The 14,923-nt window shown below is 36.7% G+C and overlaps 2 protein-coding genes across 3 annotated transcripts in view; one reads left to right on the top strand and one right to left on the bottom strand.

The window, feature by feature from the left end:
• Ziz (dedicator of cytokinesis protein Ziz) overlaps window positions 1-2,927 on the bottom strand; it is a 79,929-nt gene extending 77,002 nt beyond the window's left edge. The window contains exon 1 of one of the 2 annotated variants that reach the window (XM_069820961.1): window positions 2,722-2,927. In XM_069820961.1, the coding sequence (XP_069677062.1) occupies window positions 2,722-2,835 (114 nt within the window). In that variant the 5' untranslated portion in view covers window positions 2,836-2,927. The remainder of the gene's footprint in view (window positions 1-2,721) is intronic. The other variant, XM_069820960.1, reaches the window with a different exon arrangement.
• Window positions 2,928-3,177: 250 nt separating this feature from the next.
• LOC138696269 (protein phosphatase 1L) lies at window positions 3,178-14,515 on the top strand. The gene is made up of 4 exons (XM_069820962.1): window positions 3,178-3,668; window positions 3,868-4,330; window positions 11,313-11,443; window positions 12,783-14,515. Exons 1-4 carry the CDS (start codon window positions 3,204-3,206, stop codon window positions 13,173-13,175), a joined length of 1,452 nt encoding a protein of 483 aa, XP_069677063.1. The 5' UTR covers window positions 3,178-3,203; the 3' UTR covers window positions 13,176-14,515.
• Window positions 14,516-14,923: the final 408 nt, after the last annotated feature.

Genomic DNA, 14,923 nt, shown 5'->3' with positions numbered 1-14,923 from the left:
TCAAAGCTAAGTCCATACTACACACTAGTGACTAACTACTAGGTGACTTGTAAACTATACACTAGGGAGCTTTGGAAATGTATGCTTGAAACATGGACTTCTTCATAGATTATTTTTCTAAAAACCATGACATCACGGTGCAGCACTAAATTAAGAAGGCAGTGTCCTAATGCAGTTTCATTACGAGTTATATGAGAAAGATAAGGGCTTAATATATTACAGTAATGTGTAAAACATTGTACAGAAGGTACTAACAATATCAGTGTTCAAAGTTAACGTGTTATTCTACATTATAGTTGCATTATTTCACTTCCAAAGCATTTTCAGATTTCATAACCCTGTTTGCTGATGAGGTATCCATGTTTGTTTAGTGAACAAGTCATCAATCAAGCAAGCATTTTCGTTGACTAGCTACTACGGACTTGATTGCTATGCACTATGTAGCTTTGGACTATGACTTCTGACGTCACATCCGGCTATTTAGTCAACAATCTATACTAAAAGCCAGGTTATGAACCGACTATACCAGAAGCAACGTTCTGTTGCTCGCTTTCTGAACTCTATTGCCACATAGTGGCTCGAGATTCAAAGCATGTTCAGCGTTTGTCACCAATATGTTTAAAATAACTACTGTATATAGTTTTCGATAACACTATCAACAATATTAGTAATTAAAATTACTGTTTTTAAGAAAGCACGAGCTACTGACGCTGGTACGAAATGCGACTCATAATGCACGTGGTACTCCAAAGGAACTGGGAAGTTTGGCTACACTGTCTCCGTGATTCCGTTGCCAGATTTTCGTTAGTAGACGACATTTTCACGTGAGGTCCAATGAAAAGCTCTGTTCTCCTTCCCCCCTCCGCCCCGCCATACTCAACCTGTCATCGCTGCACAGGCTACCCCTCTAACCCGCACTTTCCTCTCGCCCTGGCAACTACTTCCTATTTAGTCGGTTCATAACCTGGCTTTTAGTATAGTTCACTTCAGTTGAAAATGTAGCTTTGAGACACAGCCTGAATAGCAATCAAGTCCGTAATAGCTAGTAAACGAAAATGCTTGCTTAGGCCGTGTCTGAAAGCTCAAGTCCAAACTACACACTAGTGACTAGCAACTAGGTGACTTGTAGACTACACACTAGGGAGCTTTGGAAATTATGCTTGAAACATGGCTTTCTTCATAGACTATTTTTCTAAAAACCATGACATCACGGTGTAGAACTGAATTAACAAGGCAGTGTCCTAATGCAGTTTCATTACGAGTTATGTGGAAAAGATAAGGGCTTAATATATTACAATAATGTTTAAAACAATGTACAGAAGGTACTAACAATGTCGGTGTTCAAAGTTAACGTGTTATTCTACATTATTTCACTTCCAAAGCATTTTAAGATTTCATAACCCCAATTGCTGATGAGGTATCCATGTTTGTTTAGTGTACAAGTCAACAATCAAGCAAGCATTTTCGTTCACTAGCTACTACGGACTTGATTGCTATGCACTATGTAGCTTTGGATCATAACTTCTGACGTCACATCCGGCTATTTAGTCAACAATCTAGTTCACTTCAGCTGAAAATGTAGCTTTGAGACACGGCCTTAATTGTTAACTTGTATACTAAACAAACATGGATACCTCATTAACAATTGGGGTTATGAAATCTGATGATGCTTTGGAAATAAAATGTGAGTTCAATGTAGAATAACATGTTAACTTGGAACAATGACATTGTTGGTAGGCTATCTGCGTTACATTTTTTTAATATTGTAACATTTCAGGCTCTTACCTTTTCCACATTTATTTAGATTGTTGATAACCAAACGTAATTTTCATAGATATCTTTTGAACATCTTTTAAAATTCTACATCTTTCTACGTTTCTTTTCTAGCGTCTCAGGAAATTATCATTCAGTTCATAAACCTGAGACTTAAGTTTCATGAACTGTTTATTGGAAAACTGTTTATAAACAAAGAATTCGAATTTCCAGAAAAATAACAGCTGATAACTCGTAATTAAACTGCATAGGACACTGCCTTCTTAATTTAGTGCTATACCGTAATTTCATGGCTTTGAGAAAGTCTATGAAGAACGCCATGATTCCAGCATACATGTTCAAAGCTCTCTAGTGTGTAGTTTACAAGTCAGCTAGTTGCTAGTTATTAGCATGTAGAATAGACTTGAGCTTTGAGACACGGCCTAACAGAGGATAGAAGAACATCTAATTTGTAGCTTGTATCCAAATTATGAACGTTCTGATTAGTACTTACTGGAAGTACCTTGAATTTTAACATAAAAAAATCAGAGAAAGAACATACTCACAAAGTAAGATCAATATTTCTAAATTTTGGAAAATTTGTTTACATATTCTCCTTTCATGCTCACCTGTCATTATTCTTAGGACTTCAGTAAAATTCAGTTGGAATAATGTTATTTAATTAATTTCTAAAATCGTATAGTATTATTATATATTTATATTAAAAAATAAACTCCCATGGAATGCAATTAATGGATAAATAATTACAAAATAGCCCAGTTTTATTTCCCATGTTAAAAAGTAGAAGTCTACGGTAAAGGACATTAATTCACTTTGTAAAAGAAGTTATATTGAGTTGCGAAATTAATGATGCCGCTGAAGATTATTTTCCTTAACTCTGATATTTAATATTCTCGAAATTATGTTTAAATTAGTACAATAAACACAGTATTCTAAAATAAACTGTACCTGTACAGTGCTTTCTCTAACTACTTGTGACACTGTCTCACGTAATTGGGCAGCCATTCCAGGCTTCCCCAGACCTCTTGTAAATTTTCTTTCACTCATTTTGTTTGATGTCATTCCAGCAGTGTAAATTATAACTAACTGTTACAATAAGACACACGTTCATAAATGGTTTAATGTCATCCGGCAGCCATATTTGAATTATTCCCAGAAAATTTTCTTGTAGATGGCAGCAGCAATCACTACAGTAACCAACAGAAAGTGAGAAACGTAAAAGTCCCTATATGGATGATATAAATAAAATAATGTGAGCAATTGAATAAATATGGATGGACAAATGTATTGATGCGTTATTAATAAATGAAGCCTAAAATTGCATTACTATTTAATTATGTATTTTGTACATATAAGTAATTCAATCACTGTATTTAAACTTAATTTCTTAATCCGTATGTTGGTGACAGTGTTCTTCGACGCAGACGAAAATGGAGGACGAACTGGAGGACCGAGTATTGTATCAGACGTACATTTCCCACATGAAACTTATATCAAGGTTTGCAGTGGGTCTCCCACTTAACTCTGCACCTATCAGTTATCTGTGGCGACTTCTAAGAATTTATATACTCAAGCCAGAGGTACTTATTTTCAGTGCTGTTGTATTTGTAATATTAGTCTATCTTCAAGCTGTGGATGTATGGAGTCGCACTTTATTGGGCAGATTAACATATACCATTGGACGGTCAACATCTAAGGTCCAACGTCTTCAGTATTTTGTAAATGGATCAGTGTCAGGTGGAGAGAAATTCAGTTGGGAGCTAAAGGAAGGTATCGTTGCTGCGTATGCTGTTCAAGGACGACGACCCCGGATGGAGGATCGCTTCGTGGTCCATGACGATATAAACAAAACTGGTGTATCTTTGTTTGCTGTATTCGATGGGCATGGTGGCGAGGTAATTGTTAAGATTTTAAATATCTATATCTGTAAGCGTTTTGTGTAGATATTTTAATATGATTCTTAAATGAAACAAAGCATTTGGCTGCAGTCCAAGACGTTTATTTTGGTTAGAGAGCGTTACCCCATTCAGGAAGGAACGCATATTTCCTCATAATGCTAATTCGACGTTGATTAATAATAATGTTGTATTTCAGTTTGCAGCAAATTATGCCCGAGATAAACTTATAAAAAATCTTAACAACAAGGTCATTGAGCTGAAGAATCTGATTGCTTCTGGAAACAAACCAAAAACCGATCACAGTTCCTCTACAGGGGAGACTGAGAAGAAAGATTCTGAGAAAAAATCCGAAGGAGTACCAGTTGAAAAAAGGAATAGTTTCAGGAAGACAATGAGCACATCGCAGACAGACGAATGTATGAAGAAGGGAGCAGGCGTAACCGATCCAGAGTTGCTGAGTCGTCTCGATACATTATCTCGGCCCATTACAAGGGAGGTTCGTCCTTCAAGACAAGACGCTGCCCCTCCACCAACAGTCCCCACAGCCAGTTATCTAGACTCCAACGGAAAGATAAACTACCGACGACTTTTAACAGATGAGGTGCTAGCAGCAGATCGCTTACTGGTGGAGGCGGCCAAAAAGAGCATGGACGTGGCAGGTACCGTACACATCCACAAATCACGGTTATCAATGTTGATTATATAATATTAATGAGAACTGAGCAGTGGCATAATACACTCAAGGACAAAAAAAACCGGACACTTCTATATTTGCTTGTATTTTGTTGCCAATTATTTCAAAATGAAACAAAACCCATTTAAACAAAATAATGTTCCATTTAGCACCTTATATGACAACATTTGAAAAAAAAATGTCTCTGATGAGAAAATTTACAAAAAATTACAAAGGGCGTATAACTATGGCATCGTTTGGTCTAACTGTTTTTTCGGATAAACTCCAGAACACGGTACCCTACCTTCCCCTCTACCCCCACCGCACCTACCGTACAACTTGCTACTTTCCTTGCTGACTCCTCCCTCTCTCGCGTTCTCACGCTGCATCTCGCTCCATTCGAGACGCGCGCCACCTCGAAACATCATGGCGGCCACTGACGATCTCCGTGAACATCGCGGACCTGATGAAAAAAAGCGGGGTTTCGGGGCTGCAAGCCCCGAAGATGACCCGACGTGTAGCACATGATGAAAAAAAGCGGGGTTTCGGGGCTGCAAGCCCCGAAGATGACCCGACGTTTAGCACATGATGAAAAGAAGCGGGGTTTCGGGGCTGCAAGCCCCGAAGATGGCCCGACGTGTTGCACATGATGAAAAAAGCGGCAGCCCCGAAGATGACCCCACGTGTAGCACATGATGAAATAAATCAGGGTTTCGGGCACTGAAAAGTGCCTTTTCGAAAACATGATGATGCGCATTTGACAAATGCTGACTCTGCTCTTTTCTGATTATTTGTAGGCACTGAAAAGTACCTTTCGGTTTGACCACGATTGTTGCTTGCAGGGGAATTATTAGCAAGTCTCCTCGCTTGGTCCTGCCTGCTCGGGGGATGAATTAACCTCGCTGCTGAAGCTGTGCACGGCGAAAATATCGACGAACGATTCCATGTTGCTGATAGAGGAACACAGTCGCACATCCAACCCTTTCGCACGTCGGCACAAAACTGTAGGCACGCCAAGATGTCCAGCGTCACCTGTTAATTTCGCCACCCCTTCCTTCTCTGATTGGACAGTCGTGGCTTAGGTACCGTTAACTCCACGCTACTTCAATCCCCCGCCCGCCATGTAGTCACATGAATTTACATTAATTTATGCACTTGAAATACAACATAAAATCGCTTTATGATAACATATATATCCCTCAACATTATTACAAGGGGAGAAATATTACTTTCACGTTAATTTATATCAAATACCATCATGTCTACGCAGTAATTTATTCTTCATCATTGATACTTGCATCCCGCATGTTGCCATTTTTTCTCCTTGGTCCATATATATACGAGTTCCGAAATTTTTCAACCAAGAACATGTGTTCTCCAGAGAGACTGCTGAGGATTCAAGATTCAACAAAGAAGATGAACAACCTGAAGAAGAATAACAACATGTACAACAAGGACATAGAAGAACAGAATAACACCACATGAAGAGAGAGAAAAGAGGGAAGAGAGAAAGGAGGGAAAGGAATAGGGAATTTATTCCCAAGCAGGTAATTTTTTTCCCTCACATCGCCGTTCCCCCCCACCCAATATTACCCATAGTTCCCACCGTCCCCTAGTGACTTGGGGTGGGGGTGGCAAGGGGGGTACCGTGTTCTGGAGTTTTCCCGTTTTTTCATTTTATGTTGCCTTAAACATTAAAAACTCTTTTTAGTAACGGGTATTACCCCCTCTGGCTTGAATAACTGCATCCATATGTCTTGGCATGCTCTCAATGTCTTCTTGAGGAATAAGTTCCCATTCTTCGCCAAGTGCTCGCCTCAACTCTTGTAACGATTCTGATCTCGGTCGTCTATTCTTAACACACCGTCCCAGCATGTCCCACACATGTTCAATTGGATTCATGTCTGGACTCCTTGCTGGCCATGGAAGAACATGGATTCCCACTTCTTGGAGATAATCTCCGACCGCATGGGCAATATGCGGCCGTGCATTATCATGCATTAAAACAAAATTATCGCCTACAAATCGGCCAAATGGCACAACATGATCAGCCAAACATTCATTTATATACCTATCAGCTGTTAGTCTTCCATTTTCAACAAAAAGCAACTCTGTAGGAGCGTCCGTACACACTCCTGCCCAAACCATCACTCCACCACCTCCATACGGCACATTTTCGGAAATGCAACACTGTGAAAATCGTTCTCTCCCCCTTCTCCAAACTCTTTCACGTCCATCAGGTGAGCACAGATTGAAACGGGACTCATCGCTGAACAGAACATAGCTCCAATGTCCATTTCTCCAATTCCTGTGATCATTTTCAAAACGCAGTCGTTCAACTCGATGCATCCTGAGAAGTCTGGGACCAGTTGCAGGTCTACTTGATATCAGTCCACTTGCTTTCAACCTCCTTCTAACTATTTTGGCCGAAATTGGGCGTCCATGCATCTTAACAAATTGCTGGGCTACACTAGTAGCTGGCAGGTTGCGCTCCCTAAGAACTCTCAACACCATATACCTGTCTTCAATTAGATCTGTAGCTCTTGGACGACCCGAACCTGGTCTTCTGGTATATTCTAGGATCTCTCTATACCGTTTTAAGGCATCATGGGTTGTGCTTCTAGCCATATTCATAACATTTGCAATGTAATGTACACTGCGTCCGTCATCGTAAAGAGCTACAGCTCCAGCCACATTTTCAGGTCGCATCTTGTTTTAAGACAAATGTTACAACCCCACTTAAACTCAGAAAATGTAAAAATAAAGAAATAACAAATGATAACGATAATGAAGCACAAAATGGTTGAGACAAAATTGTTATAGCTGATACTCCGAAAGCAAAATTGGAATATTTGGTTGTAATGGCTTGTTTATAAAACAAAAAACAATCAACAATGTATACACGTCTCCATAACAACAGATGGCTACCATAATATTGTATGAGAAGATAATGTTTTGCAAAATACCAGCAAATATTAAAGTGTCCGGTTTTTTTTGTCCCTGAGTGTAATATAGGCATTGGAATATCCAATTACTCGCAAAGATTCACCACTTGATCGTGTTTTCCTCGAAAATCTTCACCATACAGGATGGCAACCATTGCCTACGTGATTAATAAGAGTTGTCGCATAGAAGGATCAAAAGTGGAACTCTGAGCGTCATTACAATTTCTGCTGCTAGGTTCGCCTCACAGTTCTATAAAATGATGGTTAGTTCCATTACTATGCATTGTGTAACGTAGAAATTGTTTGATTAATTGTGCATTACTGATTGAGTACCGGTACCAAAAATTATAAATATGCCAAGCATATTACAGTGTTATTTGAAGTTTGTTGATGTCTTGTTAAATAACAGTATGCATTGTCTGAATCTCAAATGATACATACATACATACATAAGTGTTTTGCCCATGCACATGTCTTTCACTGCAAACCGAGCATTCTCCAATCTGTGGCTCGAAATATATTTTAGTTTCATGCTTTGTTTCACTTACCAAGTATTACTGGAATAGGCCTAATGAGAAAGTAAATGGCATGATTTAAACATTGAAGTTAATATTGCTATTTCTTCCCTTTCTTCTTTAGAAAATACCGACAAAAGTAATGAATTATATTCATGCTATACTTATTAGGCACCGAATTTAATAGCCTATATATTTGCCTGCATTTTATTCCTTCATTGAAAGCTGATGTACATGGTTCAACGTTGGGTTTATTTTTCTTTGCAGGACAGGTGTTATTTACCACTTCTGTTACCCTTCTTTTGTTGCCCCTACTTATGTTTGAAAAGTTTTGTTTATGTTTTGGGCAATCATCAAATACGAATGGTACCACATTAGCAAGCAAACGTTTTATTATTGTGCTAATGCAAAAATCAGCTTCTTCGAAATCTCTGCTGCAGACACATGATACTTTGCTTTGGCGTCCAAAGAGTCCCTAGTCGAGAAATGGCTAAACACCACTTCTTCCTTAGTCCATCTTGTGGAATATGATAAAACTATAAATCACATTCTTTACTGTAGCTCGAATTGCACAGTGGCACACAGCAGTAAACCATTTTTAATCTCACAAATTACAGACTAACTTCCTAATTTAATTCTAACTTCTAATTCAAAATATATTTACACACACTGAAATACTACAACTTTTACTATTACTATACACAACAGATTAATCAATAGGTCTATTAGACATTTTTTCACCACTGCAAGAAAAAAATCGCGCGCAATATTTATACTTCTCATGCATTGTGACTGCAGTTTCCTATCATTTGGTAAAAATCATAGCACTTCAACTTTCATATCGTATTCAGAAAAAAAGAGGGAAAAGTTAGGCCTACTTTCAAACGTATAATTATGAATTCAGGGAAATGAAAGATTTTAATATATTACCTATATTTAATATAGGTGAATCTAGATTTAGTAGTAGTAATAATAATAATAATAATAATAATAATAGTAATAGATGTAAAGGGTAGGCTGCAGTGCATGTAAAATGTGTCAAGTTTAATTCATTTCCGAAATGTGTTTGGTGATTGAATTTAAGTACAGGGAAGACAGTGCCTCAGTTTATATGTAATATCTTTTAATCTCAAGAATGACAGCCATTTATTTTAATATAATTGAGATGTAGTAGTTTGGAAATTACGTCTATTATCCATAAAATATTTTACAAAGATTTAATAAGCAACAGTGAGTCCTTTAAGTGCCCCAAATGTCAATATCATATAAGTGTTGTGCTACGAATATCTAGAACCAAACAGTGCTCTGAGCGGTGTAATCGGCATTACATGGGAACCACTTTAGACCTGTATTTCAAGTGCTATGTGCCAGCTTGTATAATCATGATGGTTATTAGAGGAGAAAAATTCGTCCGGCACCAGGGATCGAACCCGGGTCCTTGGTTCTACATACCAAGTGCTCTAACCACTTGAGCTACACCGAAGTTCAATCCACAGCACTGGATCGAATTTCCTCTAGTGTTTTTCCATTTGTGGCCTGACTCCATGTTCGGCATATATGTTGACACAAATTAAGTCAACTGTCATTATACAAGGAGTGCACTCAAATGAGTGACTTTAATGGCTGGGATTCAACAGTATATGCACTGTTGGGCGAAGAATGTACGTAAAGATTAATTTCTGGTCCTTCAGAATTTATCTGTTATGATAACAATGGTTATCAAAGGAGGAAAAAATCGATAAAATTAAAACAAAACCAGTGTATCATAATAGTTTTGTGTGTGGGCTGTTGTGATACACCTATTGAGCTATTCTGAGACAGTACTATAAATCTGGCCATATACAGAGCTATGAAATAAGGCTGTGATACATACAGATGTTCAATGTGTCACCTGAAAACACATTATAATTGACTAAGATTAGCAATTCTTGTGAAGATCTCTTTCTCCCATAAAATTTACACAATTTACTGAAACATTAACACCTTACTGCTAATACTAGAAAATTGCTGTATGTTCCAGTAACACTTTTGTGTGTAAGAAAATAGATTGAGAAAATTATTATATAGTTTGCATTGCTAAATACTCTTAAAATATATTTTTAAATAATTATGAATGTATTTTCCGAAGTTGTGTCAAATTTTAGCATCAAGAAGGATGACTATTAAGCTAAAAACTTAGGAAAAAATGTAACAGCTTATGTGTGTAATTTTCAAACTTATACAGCACTGTAGGTGCCAACATGTAAATTCAAACATTCCTCAAGAGCTGAGATATTATGAAATATCATTCAAGAGGTAATACATTATTTTAAGTTAGAAAATTGATCTTGGTCAACTTCTAGAAAATTGATCAGCTTGGCCAACTTCTTTCATAGTAAACATAATATCATAATAACCTTTGTAACATATCATGATATCCATAAAAAGTGTATCATAATAGCCTCTTTCATTCACACACTAATTACTGCTAGACTGATCAACATTCAGAGCTTTTCTTTGGAGAAAAATGAAACTGGCACTATTCTGAGTAAAAGGAAAATTTAAACATTCTATTTTTATTCATTCAGGAGCAATACAAAAGTAACCGAGCATCACATCAAAGTTTTTTCAACTTACAAAGCTGCTGTCTTTTAAATGTATTTGTTAGGCTAATAATGATTTTTTTAAAACTTTATTCAGTATTACTCCTTAAAGAGCATAAAATGTACTTCCATAATCTCAGTTTAAAACATTTTTAAACTTAGATTTTGGTACATTTTAAAGCCTGTATCAGATTAGCCCGACTTTTTTTACTGTATCATATTAGCCCTAATGTACTCTCGCTTTAAGGTCCAAAAACCACTAATTTTCATGCAAAAGGCTTGTTCAAAATCATTGTTACGTTCAAAATCCCCTCTAACTGACATCAATTACTTCCAAAATCCTTTAGGCCTAATTTGTGACAGTGGATATAGTGGATTTTGAATCTAAAGAATTCAATTCAGGAACAACTTGAATCGTAGGCTGCTTCAGTGTCAAAAAAAAAATAGAAATCAGTTCATGTGACCGTTAATGGTTAATGTGTTAAATAAGTAGAGTTCCTCTAGAGATTTATAATATGGTGTGCAGTATGTTCCAATTTTATATTCGTGCACGAGTATTATAATTGAGATCATAGTGACTCAGATGATACAGGTTTTGTTTATGGCATAGAAAATTCATAATAAGACAGTGGAAAAATGATAAAAAGCAGGTTATTTCCAGCAAGAGCCTAGTAATGTGTCATATGATATTGTTAGCAACATAGAACGTGAAGGATCCAGGAGAAAATACTTGGGCATCAGATCATATAGGCCTACTTATGTAATTCTTAATTGTACACTCTAGAGAACTGGAAGAGAATTGGAAACATTGAGCATGGATTTAAACAGGCTATAATGTTTAAAGAGACCAACACTTAGTAGTTTACATATAGCTTTTTATTTCCATTGTGATTGTTTCTTCTAGATGTACTCATTCTTTGTTGCAGGTACGACTGCACTCATTGCTCTGCTTGAAGGGTCCCGGTTAGTTGTTGCTAACGTAGGTGACTCCCGAGGAGTGATGTGTGACAGCAAGGGCAATGCTATTCCTCTTTCCTTCGATCACAAACCACAGCAGGTATGTATCAAAGATGTTCCAAAACACCAGAAACCTTTGTGATTCCCAGTTAAAACTGCAATTTTTATGTTTACTTAGATTTTATGAGAATGGATTCTCTGCAGTGCATTGACCTTAGTACATAATCATATCGGCCTTGGTAGATTAGTCGGTATAGCTCTGGCCTTCTGTGCTCGAGGTTGCGGGTTCAATGGCGACAGGCTCATGTCTTTAGATTTACTGGCATGTAAAGGAACTCCTGCAGGACAAAATTCCGGCACACCGGCAAACGCTGATATAACCTCTCCAGTTGCATCATTAAATAAACCATAATTTAAATTTTACATACCGGTAATCATACCCAAAATGTTACAGCGTAACAAAAAGAAAGAATATCTTTGGTTTCGTATTGAATTGAAATATGTCCTATATTTTGGAAACGACTTATTGATACATACATACTTACGGGTTCTGCCCATGTGCAGGTCTTTCACTGCAAACCCAGCATTCTCCAATCGTTCCTATTTTCTACTTTCCTCTTAGTCTCTGCATATAATTCACATCTCTTAATGTTGTCTATCATCTGATATCTTCTTCTGCCCCGAACATTTTTGCAGTTACAATAAAGTAAATTTAAGTTTAGGGGTTATTGGAAACTAATAAAACTTCTGGACATTTGTCACTAGGTAAAGGGCATTGTTGCAGTCTCGGAAGATCTAAAAGAATGGGAAGGAATGTCTTCTTTGTTGGGAGAGAAAATTTGATTTCAATTTGACTAATGTCATACTTTGCTCATTCCCGTGGTGGCAGTATTAATAATAATGATATAATAATAATAATAATAATAATAGAAATGGGAAAATTCCCAGAAAACTCCTGATAATTGCATTATAACCTGTTGTTAACAAAAACATGTCTTCTTTTCAAATGCTCATGTATAAATAAATTACTAACATCCATTGTGGTGTTTTACTGTAGTGCCTACTAGTGTTACTTATTTCACATAATACCTATGGACAAGAGCAACTTTACTCCCCAAAACAATTTCACAAACCATACCCACATTAGATTTACTATATAGATTGTGTTATAGGACAAGCAAAATATTGCTTACGACTTTCATTTTTCTGAAGTCTATCCTAATAGAACTTTTGGACCATATTAATGTTGGACAGTAGAGCCAGTGTAGGATTGTGGTTAGCACAAGCACTTTTGTGCCCCAAAAGAATAGAAGACTCTTTTCTCAGTGTGATATTGAGCCTGTATACTTATAATTCATGGTCAGTAGTGCTAGTAGAAAATGAATGAACCAGCTGCTTGACCTGGCACAGTGTCACTCTATCCTGTTGTATTGTTTCAGATGCGGGAGAGAAAACGCATCAAAGAGGCTGGTGGTTTCATCACCTTCAACGGTGTGTGGCGTGTGGCTGGAATCCTTGCTACATCAAGGGCACTTGGGGACTACCCTCTCAAAGATAAGAAACTTGTAATTGCGGATCCTGATATTTTGACCTTCGATTTGGCAGATCACAAACCAATGTTTCTGATCTTAGCTTCAGACGGTTTGTGGGACACATTCTCAAATGAAGAGGCAGTAGCATTCATCAGGGAGCGGTTGAATGAACCACACTATGGGGCCAAGAGCATTACATTACAGTCATATTACAGAGGGTCGCTAGACAACATCACTGTTGTTGTGATCAACTTCATGGACAGGAAGTGGAGCCATGATGCACTAAACAAGACTAGGTGAAAGACTACATAGTGACATAAGTCATTTAAATCAGATCTTTCAGCTATGTGCATCAGTATTACAATCACGAAGATGAACATATCAATTTAGTCACGTTATTCATAAAGTTTAGTTTTCTTTATAACAAAATTAAGTGAGAGGGTGTTTCTAACCAAGTAAATTTTACTTTTAGGTATAAATTTAGAATCTTCAGTTTCGTAATGGAACATATGGAAAATAATCTGATTTCCTTTATGCTACTCAAATAGTGAAATTTATACCACTTTCTAACATTTATCTATAAAAATTTTCTCTCTTCGTAATACAAGCTAGAATACTGATGTAGGTCTATAATAGCTCACATTAGTACATAAAGTAACAAAGTAAAGGAATAGAAAAAGGTTTGTAAAAATAACTTATTTCCCTCATAACATACTGCACAAGATTCTGGCATTTAAAATCTGTGCAAGGCTTCACTGATTTTGAAGGGCATACAATACGATTTAAATTTTTTGAACTAAAATATAATAATAATAATAATAATAATAATAATAATAATAATAATAATAATAATAATCAGGCAGCAGATTTTCGGTCCCTACATAGAGCCAAGATGTCACATGGCTTAAAGAGGGAGCATAGGAATGTGTTCAATGACCTCCTTGTAACTGACTTACACCTAACATTCAGTATCGGGATCCAAAATCCGCTGTCTGCTGATAATTATTTTATTTAATATCAGGTTTTACAATGTCCTAGGACTTCTTCCTGCACCCATTTTCAGGATTCTATAACCTTTCTCCCATGTGCTACCTTCCAACCTCCTTTCTCTCATTGTTCTAATTATTCCTTGTTTCCATGTTAATTTTAGTCTTCCCCTTTTCCTTTTTCCCGTTGGACCATTCATAATAATAATAATAATAATAATGTCCTAGTCAATATGATATGGGGAAATATAGTTCTCTATGACAAATTTGGAAATTACTATTTTCGTTGGTGATACATGGATTATGGGATCAGTCCCCTAATGTTGAATTAATGAATTCCTAGCGATTACTGTAATCTGTAAACTTATGGGCCATTCTCAATCATGAAAGAATTTATTACTTCTAATAGTCGTTTCTGCTTTATTATTTATTGTTTTTTAATCTTTTCAGATTATTCTTTAGTCCCCTCCCACCCAGTTTCTATAAATACAATTACACATGTAAATATTTCGTATTACTGGCATTATACTGAGTTTTCCTTAAATGTTTAGTGTTACATTATTATAACATGGTTTCTAAAGGAAATATAAAAATTTGTGAGATTATAAATAAATGAAAAAACTCGGGAATTACGTGATAAATGGGAAAAACTTATGTTACATATTTATTTATTCAAGTTGATGTATCTTCACCCACCTTGATTCTAATTCTGTGATTCGTCTGAGGTTTATCCCCATCCTATTTGAGTCAGACTACACTTGCACAGTTTAGGACTGCTGTGATGTGGTGTTAACATTACGTCTGACTGACTCTTACCAGAAACAATAAATCAAATAGTCACAGATGTAACAGAAATACATACTTGCATGCAATATGCAGGATTCAGAGGTACGAGTTTACCATAATCTTTGCTGTGCAAGGAGGAGGAAACGTCATAAGCATGGCCAATAGCATGTACATAGTTGTGTACACACTTGTGCATTATTTCACCTATGAGGTGCAGTCAGAAAGTTTCGGAATTGGCCACATAGTTTTGCAATTCAGCAGATATGCATAGACGAG

Source organism: Periplaneta americana, chromosome 3 (assembly GCF_040183065.1).
Source record: "Periplaneta americana isolate PAMFEO1 chromosome 3, P.americana_PAMFEO1_priV1, whole genome shotgun sequence".
In the NCBI taxonomy this organism is placed as follows: domain Eukaryota; kingdom Metazoa; phylum Arthropoda; class Insecta; order Blattodea; family Blattidae; genus Periplaneta; species Periplaneta americana.
Note: the sequence above shows the minus strand (reverse complement) of the source record. Positions and strands in the feature narration are given on the sequence as shown.